The sequence below is a fragment of the Megalobrama amblycephala genome, linkage group LG24, assembly GCF_018812025.1.
Source record: "Megalobrama amblycephala isolate DHTTF-2021 linkage group LG24, ASM1881202v1, whole genome shotgun sequence".
Classification (NCBI taxonomy): Eukaryota; Metazoa; Chordata; class Actinopteri; order Cypriniformes; family Xenocyprididae; genus Megalobrama; species Megalobrama amblycephala.
Genome location: NC_063067.1, coordinates 536,965 through 554,086, shown reverse-complemented (window position 1 = coordinate 554,086; position 17,122 = coordinate 536,965). Strand labels below are relative to the sequence as shown.

Sequence of the window (17,122 nt, the reverse complement as noted above, 5' to 3'; positions counted from 1 at the left end):
TAAAAAAATTAATTTAAAAAAATCTATGGGATATTTTGAGCTGAAACTTCACAGACACATTCAGGAGACACCTTAGACTTATATTACATCTTGTGAAAAAGCATTCTTGGGCACCTTTAAAACAAAAGAGAAAACATTAATTTGACTTTACAGTGAGCATCCAGTAGATCAGAGAGCGGCATCACTGTTTAGTGTCCTGGTTATAGTTCAGATTGAGTTCTCTCTGGTGTGATGGGTTTGAACTCAGAGCTGAAATCAGAGCAGCACATCCTCTCGCTCTAATATTGCAGTGAGACAACCTGCAGAGACAAAGAGAAAAACTCAAAACACTTTATCCAGCAGGAGCAATGTAAGAATATATGGCTGGTTTACATGAGTTGCGTCCCAAATGGCATACTATAAACTATGCACTTATACATTATGTACTTATGTACTATGTACTCATCCATGTAGTGTGTGCATTTTATAATGTTATTTTGTCATTCAGCAGAGTCTGATACCCCCTACCCCTCCGGTATGTAATTAAAGCTGTGACAATCGAGTGCATGAAGTGTACAACATTTCACACTTCGTTTTTTTCCGTTAATTTAGTGCATCATCTGGGTATTTAAAGTGCACTTTTTCTTTTTGAAATTTTCAGTGTGAACACACTACTCACTATTTATACTTAAAAACATCATAGAATACCACATAAGTACGCAAATTGGTATGCACAAATATTTAATAATAAAGCTGTAGTGATAATGGTCTTAATAGTAGTAATATTAAGTAGTAATGTCATAACAGGAATGTAGTGGTGCAAAAAAGTTCAAGTATGCATCTTGTTGTTTGTATAAAGTCCGAAGTTTTAGCAAATGAAGATATTTAGCACTTTCTGGAGGCAGATAAGCTGTAGTGTCCATGTGTGCTGCTGCCTCCCCTTGACAGACACTTTTTAATTACTTCAAATTCAAGCTAAAGAAGTTTATCTGAATGTACCACTGTGCCTTGATTTAATTCAATAATTATAGTGATAATACTATATCACTCACTCTAGTTTCTCCAGTTTACAGCGTGGGTTCTTCAGTAGAACAGACAAATGCTTCACTCCTGAATCTCCTGGTTCATTGTAGTTCAGATTGAGTTCTCTCAGATGAGAAGGGTTTGATATCAGCACTAAAGCCAGAGCTGCACAACCTTCCTCGCCAATACCACAGCTCTCCAACCTGAGGATAGAAAGACACTTACAGCTGATCACTCATAAATTATAAATATACCTCCATCAAATGCTAATGTTAAGATTTTTCACCAGCATTGTTTTTAGACAGTTATAACTTTTGCTTTAGTGTGTCAGTAGAAATGATCAGTTTACATTTCCGAACATTAATTTTGCTATATAATCCAGCGATATTTTGACCAACTGTATGGTCCACACATATATCTGATCTCACCATCATCAAGTCTGTCTGGGTTTAGAGATATGAAATATCACTCACTGTAGTTTCTCCAATTTACAGTGCTGATCTCCCAGTAGGTCATAGAGTTGCTTTACTCCTAAGAACCCTGGATTATTAGAGTTCATATTGAGTTCTCTTATGTGTGAGGGGTTTGATCTCAGACCTGAAACCAGAACAGCAAAACCTTTCTCACTAATACTGCAGTCATCAAGCCTGCAGAGAGAAGGAGAAAAATACCTCAACACTAATGCATATCAACAAGAGTGAGTGACACTATGTATGAAAATCTGTTTAAAATTGTGATATGTTACTTACTGTAGTTTCTCAAGTTTACACAGTGGATCCTTCAGGAGATCAAACAGCATCTTCACTCCCAAGTCTCCAGGTTCACTCCTGCTCAGATTGAGTTGTCTCAGATGTGACGGGTTCAATTTCAGACTTGAAATCAGGGCAGTGAAACCTTCCTCACCGATACTGCAGTATTCCAGCCTGCAAAGAGAAAGAGAAATTCTCCTCATGCTTAAGCTCAATACAAGATCAATGAGATTCAGAACTGTAATCCTGCAGTTTGTCTTTTCTGCAGCACTAAAAGGAACTGCAAAAGTAATGACTCCAAACATGCACTGTTCGGTCATACAGGCAGTTCTGCACCAAGTACAAGTCCCTTTAAGGTAAGTCATTTCACTTGGCGACCATCTTTGAAACACCTCTCGCACAGGTATTTCAGTCATGCAAGGACAAAAAAAGTTAAAAATCTGATAAATCTAATCTGGTTGTCCTGATACAAGAGTCACAAGGAAATAATATCTTAGAAACTCTGCAATCCAAATTCAAATAAAATAAAATATTTAAAACTCAAAATATTGACAAATTAATAACCATGATTCATTTTTTATTGATGCTTTAAGAACTGATGAACTGAAGTTCTTCAATAAAAACAATAGTTTTTCTTTTTAGCATTTTAACTTAGATTAGAGTAAGGTTATTTTAATATACTGATAATCATTTATTAATTTAAATATGTTTAAGTCATCCTGGGTTGAGAAACACTGAAATATACATGTTTGTTTGAAACAAACACTTCCTGCTGATGCTGGTATGGTACACTGATTATTTCTACGGGGGAAAAAAAACAAAAAAAAACAACCCTAAAAATCACTCACTGTAGTTTCTCCAGTTTACAGTTTGGGTCCTTCAGTAGGTCAGAGAGAAGCTTCACTCCAGAATCTCCTGGTTCGTTGTTGTTCAGATTGAGTTCTCTCAGATGTGAAGGGTTTGATATCAGTGCTAAAGCCAGAGCAGCACAACCTTCCTCTCCGATACTGCAGTCATACAGCCTACAGACAGAAAAGACATTCAGTGTGTATGTACACATGTGATAAAGTAAGTTTTAGCTTTTAAAAATCACATTCTGAGTTGCAATTTTTATCAACATAATTGCAATTGTGCAGTCCTACAAAATACTGATGTTGATGATGAACCGAACATACAGTAACCACAATATCAGTCCACTGAAATGATTTTACATTGTGTGTTATGGGGTTTATGTATGGTCATTGTAAAAAAAAAAAAAAACAACTGTAGAGAAGAAAGTTTGGAATTAAATATGGTTAGACTTTATTTCAGTAGTCCACTTTAGACATTCTACTAAATATAAGTAACTTTGCAACTACATGTCAACTAACTCTCAGAGTATTAGTAGACTGTTCCGTTAGGGTTAAGGTTAGTAGAATAAGTTGACATATAGTTGCAAAGTTACTTCTATCGAAATAAAGTGTTACCTTAAATATATACAAAAATATGAAAAAAATATATATAAATGATATTTAAGATATCACTTACTGTAGTTTCTCCAGTTCACAGTGTGTGTCCTTCAGTAGATCAGACAGAAGCTTCACTGCTGAATATCCCAGTTTATTCCAACTCAGATTGAGTTCTCTCAGATGTGATGGGTTTGATATAAGAGATGAAGCCAGAGCAGCACAACCTTCATCTCCAATGCTATCGTATTTCAGCCTGCAGAGAAGAGAATGACTAAAATTTACTGCTCAACACAAATTCTACATTTAATATAAAATGAAGAATGAAACATTTAAAAATTTAAGACTAACTGATTTGATAAAATGATTAACTATCATCACTCACTCTAGTTTCTCCAGTTTACAGTGTGGGTCTTTCAGTAGAAAAGACAGAAGCTTCACTCCTAAATCTCCTGGTTCATTGTAGTTCAGATTGAGTTCTTTAACATGTGATGGGTTTGATAACAGGCCTAATACCAGGGCAGCACAACCTTCCTCTCCAATACTGCAGGACTCCAACCTGAGGAGAAAAACACACTCAGGGTGTGTTCACATTTGTAGTTCACTTCTCTTGGATCTTTTGGTCCGGACTTTTGGTCACTTAGCATTTACACTGTCATTTGTAACATCCAACTTAAAGATATAAAACAACAACAACAACAAAAAAAACATTGTATGACATATATTTTGTGATGAAACACCTGAAACAATGCTGTGCGCTGGGTAAACGCTTATCTGTGTATATATAATGGTATTTTTACCAGCTGAGATCTTGTGAAGAGCTTATAAAATGTGCAGAGTCGGCAGCAGGACTGTCTCTTTTACACACACAAATTAAGATGTGCTACAAGGAGATGCATTTCCAATACCTGTACCAAACTGTAATGGGAAACAATGTGACTATGACAAGAGCCAGGAAATTTTGGGCATGCTGTCCTTTTTAGGGTTGTATTTTGTGACATTACATCCTGTGGGTCCATTTAGATGCCTGTGGTCCATGTTGCCTTCATATTTTAGTCAACCCGCACCAGAGTACATTTGGAAGTGGACCGAGACCCATATTTTCAGTGGTCTCAATCCGCTTGTTTGGTGCATACCAAAGTTCAGATGGCAGCATTCACGCTTATTTAAATGAACCGCACTAACATAGCAATTGCACCAGAGTTTGCTTTAGTCCATCCAAACCTGCCAACAGCTCAACACTCATATTCTGATTCTGAAAACTAACAGACAAGTGACTTAAGAGACCAGTTGAACATTTAGAAATGTGGGCTGTTGTTAACAGTACCTTAACTAAAGTACTTGGAAAGAAACATTCACTCCAACATTCATATTTATGGGCTACCAGACACACCAGCTTACACATCTAGTTCAAATATATTTCTTTAAGTAATGTTACCAATGCTATGCATTTTGCAGCCCTTAATATGAAACATCACTCACTGTAGTATTTCCAGTTTACAGTGTGGGTCCTTCAGTAGATCAGACAAACACTTCACTCCTGAATCTCCTGGTTTGTTCCTGCTCAGATTGAGTTCTCTAATATGTGAGGGGTTTGATCTCAGACCTGAAAGCAAAGCTGTAAAACATTCCTCTCCAATACTACAGTCATCAAGCCTGCAGACAGAAAAAGAAAAACACCTCATACTTGAGGCTCTTGCCGACATTTGCACCAGGAACAAACATTTTCCTGATGACAAAATGACAATTATTTTTCTTCTCATCAAGCAACAACACATAAGCATTAATTTTCCATTCATAATTAGTTATAAGTATATGAATGGTTTATGTTAAAAAGATTGTATTATGACTGAGAGTCAAGGAGTCAGATACTGATTAACAAACATGTCTATCATATCTATTATATATCTTCCCTCTGGTGAAGTGTTATTATTGTTAACTACAACTATAACCATAACCAGGATAAAACAAAACAACAACAAATTAAAGGGTTAGTTCACACAAAAATGAAATTTGAAAGATGAACGATGGTCTTACAGGTTTGGGACGACATGAAGGTAAGTACATAATGGTAAACTAACCCAGGTGAAAAAAAAGTACATTTCTATTATGTACTTAAAGTGCTCTATTTTCGTGCACTAATTTTGTACTTAATATACCAAAAATTCTTCTTTAGTACTTCTTAAGATAATCTTAAGATCACTTTAGTGTACTCAACTGTGTTATTGAGACACCATGAAATATGAACTTAAATGTGCTTTTAATATACTATCTCTGTATTTAAAAAATATATTTAGATACTATTTATAGTACATTTGAACCCATAGTGTACTACAAGTGGTAACTAAATATATTTTATAAATACAGCGATAGTATATTAAAAGCACATTTTAGTTCATATTTCATGGTGTCTCAAAATAGCACAGTTGAGTACACTTCTTAAGATTATCTTAAGAAGTATTTAAGAAGAATGTTTAGTATATTAAGTACAAAATTAGTGCGCGAAAATAGAGCACTTTACCTTTTTTTCACCTGGGAACCCTTTAACATTAGTTAATGCATAACTAACAATGAACAATATAATTATAAAATATAATTCTATAATTAATCTTTGTTAATTTTAACGAGTAAAAATATAATTGTTAATCATTTGTTTATTTTAGTTCACAATGCATTACTTAATATTAACAAATACAACTTTTAATTTAAAAAATGTATTAGTAAATGTTAAAATAGTGAGATATTTATGAATTTGATTATATGCTTATCCATTTGTTTGTGAGTGCAGTGTGCACAGAGACTCCGCCCACATGCTCTTCTGATTGGCTGTGATTTTGGATTGATTTGGTTGAGAGTTACAGTGCACCTGCAGAGAGACTCTGCCAACATGCTTTTTGATGGGCTGTGATTTCGGAGTGATGTGGTTGCGAGTGCTGTGCACTTGCAGAGAGACTCGTCCCCCCCCACACTCTTCTGACTGGCTGTGAAATTTAATTTATTTGGTTTTGAATGCAGTGTGCTTGCAAAGAGACTCCACCCACATACTCTTCTGATTGGCTGTGATTTTGGATTGATTACGTAATGTCTCACGTAAAGTCGTGTCGCGTCTGGTGTTGACAAATCTTTTCGCATCCTGTTAGGATATGGTACAACAATGACACTAAAATTATGTTCAGTTTCCTGCAGAGTTTAGGGCAGTGAAAAAAAAAAAAAAAAAAAAAAATCTATATATATATATATATATATATATATATATATATATATATATATTTTTTTTCATTGCCTCATTTTAAACACATTTGCTTAAAATAATGAGTTAACATTGTTAGCTCTAATGATGAAATATCACTCACTGTACAGTATCACTTACTGTAGTTTCTCTAGTTTACAGTGTGGGTCCTTCAGTAGATCACCGAGAAGCTTCACTCCTGAATCTCCTGGATCATTATTGTTCAGATTAAATTCTCTCAGATGTGAAGGATTTGATATCAGTGCTAAAGCCAGAGCAGCACAACCTTCCTCTCCAATACTGCAGTTATACAGCCTACAGAGAGAAGAAACACTCTGTGCTTACATGTACGGCTCAACACACACACATTAATTAAACTGTATTGCTTAAAATGTGAATGCAACTATTGTTTGCGAAATAATGTATGAAAAATGACTTAACATATCCAAAATTACTCACTGTAGTTTCTCTAGTTTACAATGCGGATCTTCCAGTAGAACAGACAAAAGCTTCATTGCTGAATATCCTGGTTTATTAGAGTTCAGACTGATTTCTCTCAGATGTGATGGGTTTGATATCAGACCTGGAACCAGAGCAGCACAACTGTCCTCTCGAATATTGCAGTTACACAACCTGCAGAAACATTTGCATTAAATTTCAAATTATTTATATTTAGCACACACGTAATATCAGAACATAAAAACATTCAGAGATTAAAGAAATGTAATAAAGCTGGATTGAAACACACTTCGCAATAGAGAGCATCAGTGCTGCACAATTTTTCAGCACCATTGGTTCTAGAATTATAATATTTATATTTATAATAATTATAATATTCATTAAAATTATACTATAATTAAAATATTTTTTAATTAATTTTTCCCATAGGGATTTGAAATATTCTTCATTAAAACCATTATAAGCCATGAACCAAATCAACCAGCTAAGAGCAGAATCAGAATATTACAAAATTTGATTTGAAACAAAAAAAGTACTTGAAAGACTGTCTCGATTACATTATTCACAATGCTTCATGGGAATGGGCAGAGCTAACAATATCTTTTGACATGTTGTGCTTGTCTTGACTCTGTATCATAGGTAACGTAGCTCACAGTAGGTCTAACTTGAACAGTTTATAAGTTATCATTAAAATTAGCTTCCTTATGGAGAAAATTAATGAGTTTTTACTTCTGGAACCCAACTTTTGCACTCTATTAAAAAAGGCATCCACACAGATGCACATTGCCAAACATACTTATACAATCGATCTTACTTCAATATCTCCAGTTTACAGTGAGGACTCTTCAGTCCAGCAGAGAAAAGCTGTACTCCTGAGATCTGGAGGTTGTTGTCACTGAGGTCCAGCTCTCTCAAACGTGAAGAGTTTGAGCTGAGCACAAAGGCCAGGGCTGAACAGATTTGATCTGACTGGGAGAGAAAGAACATTTCTGTATTGTTATCTCCAATAACAGCAAGCAGTATAGATTTGCGAGGACACTAACTTTAACCAGTTCATATAATCCTTGAATATGACCCTACTTTCTGACCCTTAGACTATTTAAACTTGTGCTTATAAGTGTGCTAATAAATAAATGTGAGAAAAGGTGGGAACAATAGCAAAAAGTTTAATCCATATGTTTTGATCAAATACTTTCTTTGTAAACAGATCATTTGTTCCCAAAAATTATACAAAATTGTGTCAGCTAGCTGACAACATTTTGTGTGACTCTAGTGAGCAGTCCACGTTTTTCCCACCAAAACTGTTGATGTGTTGTTCTGTACTTTTTATTTCTTTATACAAGCAACTAAATACTACAATATACTCACTCTGCTTTTCTGGAAGCTTTGACCACCGGCAGCAGCCTCAGAAGACACTCCTCTGATAGATCATATTCCCTCAGTTTAAACTCATCCAGGTCCTCTGTCGAGTTCAGCAGTACAAACACCAGCGCCGTCCACTGGGCCGGAGAGAGCTTGACTCCGCAGAGGCGATGGGCACCTGTGCTGCGGCTCAGGTACGTCTGGACCTCATGCTGAAGGGAATGATCATTCAGCTCGTTCAGACAGTGAAACAGATTGATGGACTTCTCCAGGGAAGGATTCTCTCTGATTTTACTCTTAATGAAATTGACCGTTTCTCGTGTACAACTGGAGCTTCCTCTAGGTGTGAATAATCCCCGCAGGAGAGTCTGATTGGACTCCAGCGAAAGTCCCAGAAGGAAGCGGAGGAAGAGATCTAGGTGTCCGTTCTTGCTCTGCAAGGCCCTGTCCACTTCGCTCTTCATAAAATCTGTAATTGAGCACTCATTATTGTCCTGAGCAAAGGATAGGAACTTATACAAGGCAGCGAGAAACTCTTGAACGCTCAGATGAATGAAGCTAAAAACCTTCTCCAACTGCAGTCCAAACTCCTCTCTGAATATCTGGGTACAAACTCCAGAGTACACAGACGCTTCTCGGACATCAATGCCACACTTTCTCAATTCCTCCTCATAGAAGATCAGGTTCCCCTTTTCCAGTTGTTCAAAAGCTAGTTTCCCAAGTGACAGGATGCTCTTTCTGATCTCCTGAAGATCACATTTCCCATCATATTTCTGGGTCTTCAGTTTGGTCTGGACAATCAGCAGGTGTGTGAACATTTGAGTGAGAGTCTTGGGAATCTCTGCACCTTCTGCTTCACCAATCTTCTCCAGAACAGTGGCAGAAATCCAGCAAAACACTGGGATGTGACACATGACGTACAGGCTTCTCAAAGATTGGACGTGTGCAATGATCCTACTAGCCATACGCTGATCTTTTATCCTTTTCCGAAAATACTCAGCCTTCTGAGGGTCTCTGAACCCTCGGACCTCTGTGACCTGGTCAACACACTCTGAAGAGATCTGATTGGCTGCAGCTGGTCGCGTGGTGATCCAGAGGTGAGCAGAAGGAAGCAGGTTTCCTCTAATGAGGTTAGTCAGCAGCACGTCCACTGAAGCCGATACGTTCACATCCCACAAAATCTCATTATTCTGGAAATCCAGAGGAAGACGGCACTCATCCAGACCATCAAAGATGAAGATTGTTTTGAAGTCATTATATTCTATTGGTTTCAGTTCTGCGAAAAAACACAGAAGAAGCTCCATCAGATTCATCCGCTTCTCCTTCATCAAATTGAGGTCACGGAAAGGAAGAGGAAATATGAAGTGAACATCCTGATTGGCTTTTCCTTCAGCCCAGTCCAGGACGAACTTCTGCACAGAAGCGGTTTTTCCAATTCCGGCAACTCCTTTGGTTAGAACTGTCCTGATGACTTTGTCTCGTCCAGGTAAGGGTTTGAAGATGTCATTACATCTGATCGGTGTATCTAGACCTCTGGACGACAAGGTCTCGATCTGTCTCACCTCATGCTCGTCGTTGATGTCTCCAGTCCCACCCTCTGTCATGTAAATCTCTGTGTAGATCTCGTTCAGAAGTGTCGCATTCCCTCCATTGCAGACTCCATTGCTGATTCTCTGATATTTCTGTTTCAGTCTGGATTTCAGTTGTTGCTGACTCACTGAGATCAGCTCTGCAATATCCAAAAGAGTCAATGTTTTTTGTTGAAATCTGAAATTGCTATATGTATACCATAAAGTTGCAATGTGTAAATGTTACACCGTGGGTCCCCTTGCATGTCAAGTCACCATTTTATGCCGGCATGTTTCTACAGTAGCCCTAAATAAAGCCCAAACTGCTCTACAGATTGGGTTTGATTGACTAGCTACTCTTTGCTGTCTCAGACGATGACATTTATCCTGTGTTGGCCACTGTAACTTCTCTACATTGCAATTCGCAACCTCACTGCTAGATGCCGCTAAAATTTACACACTGCACCTTTAAATGAACAGAAAAACAATGCATTATGAAACTGTGAAAAAATTACTCAAAAGTTTAACCCTACAAAGCCTACTGTATAATACTAAATGATCAAAACTTTGCGGAAAAACATGTTGCACACAATCTACTACATGCCTCAGCAAAAGATAGTTTCAAATGGGACTCATACTGGTCTGTAGTGTGTTAGCGAGGTCCGTCTGGTTCATCTTCTGCAGGACATGAAGTGAGATCTTTAGAACTCCCTCGCTCACTCGACTCTGACCCTCATCATCCTCCTCCTCTCTCACAGAGCATGCCTGGAAATCTGGCCTCAGCAGTTCCTTGAACCTTCTCAGCTCTTTCTTCATCAAAGAGATGTTTGTGTCCTCAAGCTCCTGAAATCGGAAATCACAGCGATTATTCAAATATTAAGCACTTCTGAATAACACATTTTAAATGTATCTAAACCACACTCTTAGAAAAAAGGTTCCGTGTGGTTCTATATAGAACTCTAGGGTTCTTGACTCAATTTTAAAGAACTCTTTTATGCCAAAAAGGTTCTGCACAGTGATGTACTACACTCTTTAAGGCTGATTTATACCTCTGCATCGGACATACAGCAGAGCCTCTGCACTTTAGACTATGCGTCGGTTTTCATTTATTCGTCTGCATCGTTGTCATGTACATTGTCAGAGAAGCTTTAGCAGTGATGGTAGCAAATAAGGCAACAACTTCTGCTGCGGTTTGATGCAGCATGTCCCCTGAAACTGAGCGTTTTTCATACCTATGCAAGTTTAAAAAGCTCACTCTTCTCCGCTTGCTCCGCGCCAGTTTTTTGACCTGAGGGAGGGATTCTAGCAGACCAATCACAGCACTTGCGGTCCACATATAATTGATGAGTTAAATTTTTTGTGACGTGCACGTCAGGCTACGCTGTAGGCTATGTGTGCTACAAGCAGCCTATACCGTAGCTACAGCGTACACTCGATGCAGAAGTATAAATCAGCTTTAAAACATACTCAACACACATTTATTAAATTAAATTACATCCTTTGAAATTTTATAATTGCACTAAGCTACATTGCAATTTTATTTTATTTTGATTAATCACGCAGTCCTAATGTAAACAGTGGGAATCCCAGGTAATGTTCAGTCAAGAGGCCTATAATTCCTATAGTATTTGACTAAAAACTCAAATAAAACTCACCCTGAAGATGGCATCCAGTGACATCTTGCCATTTGAGGATATTGATCCCTCCTGTTTTTTACTGTAGCTGAACATGTAAATATTTACTCAATCATACAATACGTGACAGTAAATACACTGACTGTGTCCATTCTTCAGTATCAAGTACATGATTAACATTACAAGCCCTTGATATAATCACTGAAAACATGAGGCCACAGTGTCGACCGATTATAGTATAATTTAAAGAGGACCTATTATGCCCTTGATAAACACTTAATGTTGTTTTTGGTCTCTACTAGAACAGGTTTTCTTGCTGCTCCTCTCTTCCCAGTCTGTCAGTAACGCTCTGTTTAGTTCCTGTCTCTATGAAGCCCCTCCTTCTGAAAAGATCAGTTTGCTCTGATTGGTCGGCTGGAGCAGTGTGTTGTGATTGGTCAAGTGCGACCAGTGTGTTTGGGAAATATCCCGCCCTTTACCACAACTGCCAGTTTCTAACTCAACCAGGCCCCACCCCTTTATTCTGCATGTGAATTATTTAAATGAGGAATATTGTGATGTGTTCGTTCCTGGAAGAAAACTCAAGATTACAATGGAGGCGTTTCAGGGAGTTCAGAAACAGTGACACTGACATAGAGAAGAACTCCCACTGGAGGGACTTTGGAACAGGAACATTACACAATAAAGAAAAATGAACATGGGAAAAGCAAAATAGGTGCTCTTTAAATAGTCACTAATATCATCTGATAGTCACTAATATCACCTCAGTTTAGCAGAAGAGCCTCCCAAACTGAATTTAGGCGGCGGATCCATTGACACGTGAGACACACAGCTGGGCTCAGGTGAAGGCGAGACGGATCTCCTTTTAAAAAGAATCCAACAAACAGTAAATAAGTCAAAAGCTGCTATGAGCACAAATGGCAGATATCTAAATGCAAAAACTGAGCAGGTACCATGAGTTGAATGAGCCTAGTTTCATTTTGCAATAAATATTGAAAAGGAATTTTAAATCTCATCTTATTTTAAAGGGTTAGTTCACCCAAAAATGAAAATGATGTCATTAATGACTCACCCTCATGTCGATCCAAACCCGTAAGACCTCCTTTCATCTTCGGAACACAGTTTGAGATATTTTAGATTTAGTCCGAGAGCTTTCTGTCCCTCTATTGAAAATGTATGTACGGTATACTGTCCATGTCCAGAAAGGTAATAAAAACATCATCTAAGTAGTCCATGTGACATCAGTGGGTTAGTTAGAATTTTTTGAAGCATCGAAAATACATTTTGGTCCAAAAATAACAAAAACTACGGCTTTATTCAGCATTGTCTTCCCTTCCGGAATCCTTTCCATTGAACTGATTCCATTGAATCCTTTCATCTGTCGGCGTTGGTAATGCACTTTTACGTCGTTGTTTTTGGCGATTAGGACATCCGTGACATGGACACTTATGCACCATTTAAAAAAATATAGCAATACCAAAATACAAACAATGAAGAATAGCTTGAATACAGCGTGCGTCTCCCTCAGACTGTAAACGAAGCTCGGGCGCACCGGATAACACGTCAGCAGCGTCACTGCGGAGTCGTGAACCCAGATTGACAACAGACCCAGAAGAGAATACAATGCTGAATAAAGTCGTAGTTTTTGTTATTTTTGGACCAAAATGTATTTTCGATGCTTCAAAAACTTCTAACTAACCCACTGATGTCACATGGACTACTTTGATGATGTTTTTATTACCTTTCTGGACATGGACAGTATACCGTACATACATTTTCAATGGAGGGACAGAAAGCTCTCGGACTAAATCTAAAATATCTTAAACTGTGTTCTGAAGATGAACGGAGGTCTTACGGGTGTGGAACGACATGAGGGTGATCATTAATGACATAATTTTCATTTTTGAGTGAACTAACCCTTTAAGTATTTATGCCATTATTTTATAATTTCATTATTCTATATATAAAATCTTGAATTATGTGGGAGTTTACTCAGTTGTAAGTCACTTTGCACTAAATGTAAGGAAATACATAACTGTCTGAAATACATAACCGCAGAGTAATATTTATGTTACTAAGCCTCCAATAGTCTATACTGACATGTCTTGTCATATTCATATAGAATACAGCAGGCAATAACAGTGTGACGTTCCTCACCTCTGTTTAGCAGAACTGAATTTAGGTGGAGGATCCATTGACACGTTGGACCCACAGCTGGACTCAGGTGAAGGTGAGACAGATCTCCTTTTAAAGCATCCAAAAAAAACAACAGCAGTTTAATACTGTGGCTATTTGTGAGTAAAACATAACTTTAAAAAAAAACTGTATTCATGAATGATTCAAAATATTATGTAAATTCATGGGTAGCAAAAAGTCAAAACAATTTTTTAAATTATTTATAAGTATTTTATTTAATTATTTGAAAACAAGCAGCTTTTTCATTACAAACTATCAACTACTGTCTTTGACAATGAGAGGCTTTGGAGTCAAAAAGGTTTGATCGAAACCAAAGTATTGTTCAGTGTTATTTCAAGCAGTTAACTAATGTTAACAAATGAAACCTGACTGTAAAGTGAAAATAAAATAAAAATGTATTGGGTGTCATCAGCTTTGTTTATGATAACTGGAGCACTGTAGTTTTGTTATGTTTGACACACACTCATGTCCAGTACTGTTATTGTAATGTTAATGAACATTTGGAAATTAATTAATACATAATAATAAAGTTAATGTTAGCTGTTCTTGGATTTATGACAATGGCCAATGAAATACACACACTTTCTCCCCTACAAAGTAACACAATCGCTCAGACGATGGAGAAAAATAATTTACAGCACCTTTAACATGTTGATTTAATAGTAAATGTTGTTAATTGTAAATAAGTATAAAGTCAGACTTTAAATAATAATCGATCTAGCTGCAATCTATCAGTATGTAGGCATTCATTTGAAGTTAAAATGATGTTTTGTGATTGCTTGTTGTCACCTCTTTCTGGAATCCATGATTCCATCTAGATTGTTCTGCATACCTGTGAACAAACTAACAGACATTAGAAATGATTCCTTTCACAAACATTTCTCTGTCTCAGCAGCTGGAGAACAAACTCAGGTTGACATACAGATGCTGGTCATATCAATTAGAATATCATCAAAAAGTTGATTTATTTCACTAATTCCATTCATAAAAGTGAAACTTGTATATTATATTCATTCATTACACACAGACTGATATATTTCACAATGTTTATTTCTTTTAATTTTGATGATTATAACTGACAACTAAGGAAAATCCCAAATTCAGTACCTCAGAAAATTAGAATATTGTTGAAAAGGTTTAATATTGAAGACACCTGGTGCCACACTTTAATCAGCTAATTAACTCAAAACACCTGCAAAGGCCTTTAAATGGTCTCTCAGTCTAGTTCTGTAGGCTACACAATCATGGGGAAGACTGCTGACTTGACAGTTGTCCAAAAGACGACCATTGACACCTTACACAAGGAGGGCAAGACACAAAAAGGTCATTGCAAAAGAGGCTGGCTGTTCACAGAGCTCTGTGTCCAAGCACATTAATAGAAGAGGCGAAGGGAAGGAAAAGATGTGGTAGAAAAAAAGTGTACAAGCAAATAGGGTATAACCGCACCCTGGAGAGGATTGTGAAACAAAACCCATTCAAAAATGTGGGGGAGATTCACAAAGAGTGGACTGCAGCTGGAGTCAGTGCTTCAAGAACCACTACGCACAGATGTTGCATTCCTTGTGTCAAGCCACTCTTGAACAACAGACAGCGTCAGAAGCGTCTCACCTGGGCTAAAGACAAAAAGGACTGGACTGCTGCTGAGTGGTCCAAAGTTATGTTCTCTGATGAAAGTAAATTTTGCATTTCCTTTGGAAATCAGGGTCCCAGAGTCTGGAGGAAGAGAGGAGAGGCCACACAATCCACGTTGCTTGAGGGTCCAGTGTAAAGTTTCCACAGTCAGTGATGGTTTGGGGTGCCATGTCATCTGCTGGTGTTGGTCCACTGTGTTTTCTGAGGTCCAAGGTCAACGCAGCCGTATACCAGGAAGTTTTAGAGCACTTCATGCTTCCTGCTGCTGACCAACTTTATGGAGATGCAGATTTCATTTTCCAACATGGACTTGGCACCTGCACACAGTGCCAAAGCTACCAGTACCTGGTTTAAGGACCATGGTATCCCTGTTCTTAATTGGCCAGCAAACTCGCCTGACCTTAACCCCATAGGAAAATCTATGGGATATTGTGAAGAGGAAGATGCGATATGCCAGACCCAACAATGCAGAAGAGCTGAAGGCCACTATCAGAGCAACCTGGGCTCTCATAACACCTGAGCAGTGCCACAGACTGATCGACTCCATGCCACGCCGCATTGCTGCAGTAATTCAGGCAAAAGGAGCCCCAACTAAGTATTGAGTGCTGTACATGCTCATACTTTTCATGTTCATACTTTTCAGTTGGCCAAGATTTCTAAAAATCCTTTCTTTGTATTGGTCTTAAAGTAATAGTTCTAATTTTCTGAGATACTGAAAATTTGATGATTTATCTGCTTAGTTGTCAGTTATAATCATCAAAATGTAAAAGAAATAAACATTTGAAATATATCAGTCTCTGTGTAATGAATGAATATAATATACAAGTTTCACTTTTTGAATGGAATTAGTGAAATAAATCAACTTTTTGATGATATTCTAATTATATGACCAGCACCTGTATATGGAGTGGTATACTTGGGTAACATTATGGTTTACAAGATTTTGTAACCATGAATTCTATGGTTACAAAGTTTCTTTTCCCAAATGATATGGTTTACTTACATTTTCCATGCGGCTCAGATGAGCTAAAGTTCCCATTAAGTTATGAAAGCATTATTTCTGAATGTTCTCTTAATGTACAAAACGTCCAGGGCTGGATTTCTCGACTTACCACATTACAAAGACAAAGATGCAGGTCTCACGGAGCCATCGGATTTCATCAAAAATATCTTAATTTGTGTTCTGAAGATGAACTAAGGTTTTACGGGTGTGGAACGACATGACGATGAGTAATAAATGACATTATTTTTTGTCCTAACAAAAAATAATGTCCTAACCGTCGCGGCTGTTTAGGACAAAACTTCTGATTAACATGGAAAAGATACGTTTTATCGCTTGTCGCGGCGTCGCGTCGCGTCTGGTTAGGACACGGTGTAACGTTATTTTGTGGCCACAAGTTCATTATGCCGAGAAAATGACAATCTTACATTATGGAGTCCTTATGAGAACATGTTTTAACTTTTTTTAAAGAATGGATTCGTCCGATTCCAAATCTTTAAAATGAACTGGTCTGAAAAACCTCCAACGATGTGATCATGTAATATTTGGCCACAGTAAAACAAACAACAACAACAACAACCAAAGTTTTCAGCGGGCCTGTCACGAAAGAATGAGGAAATGGAGCCTCTCATTAAGACCACTATTATAATTCATATATTTAATTTTAAATGTTTTTAAATCGAGATCAAATGACCAGAAGTGTGGAGTGATCCTTGATACTTACTCGATTTTCCTCTCTTAGTGTGGCTGTTATTCCTCACATTATATTCCTCACATTATATGGATCCTTCCTGATGCATCATCAGTTTCACTTTCGTTCTTGCGCAGACAGGAAACACTGGCGCT

The 17,122-nt window shown here is 37.5% G+C and overlaps 1 protein-coding gene across 1 annotated transcript; it reads right to left on the bottom strand.

Annotated features, from left to right (window-relative positions):
• Window positions 1-13: 13 nt before the first annotated feature.
• si:ch73-168d20.1 (NACHT, LRR and PYD domains-containing protein 3) lies at window positions 14-17,086 on the bottom strand. The gene is given in 18 exon segments (XM_048179233.1): window positions 14-299; window positions 1,032-1,205; window positions 1,476-1,649; window positions 1,752-1,925; window positions 2,600-2,773; window positions 3,279-3,452; window positions 3,582-3,755; window positions 4,679-4,852; window positions 6,567-6,740; window positions 6,885-7,058; window positions 7,699-7,853; window positions 8,225-9,975; window positions 10,453-10,657; window positions 11,470-11,536; window positions 12,212-12,310; window positions 13,606-13,692; window positions 14,434-14,487; window positions 17,001-17,086. Coding segments are annotated over 17 exon segments (4,089 nt in total). The 5' UTR covers window positions 14,475-14,487; window positions 17,001-17,086; the 3' UTR covers window positions 14-181.
• Window positions 17,087-17,122: the final 36 nt, after the last annotated feature.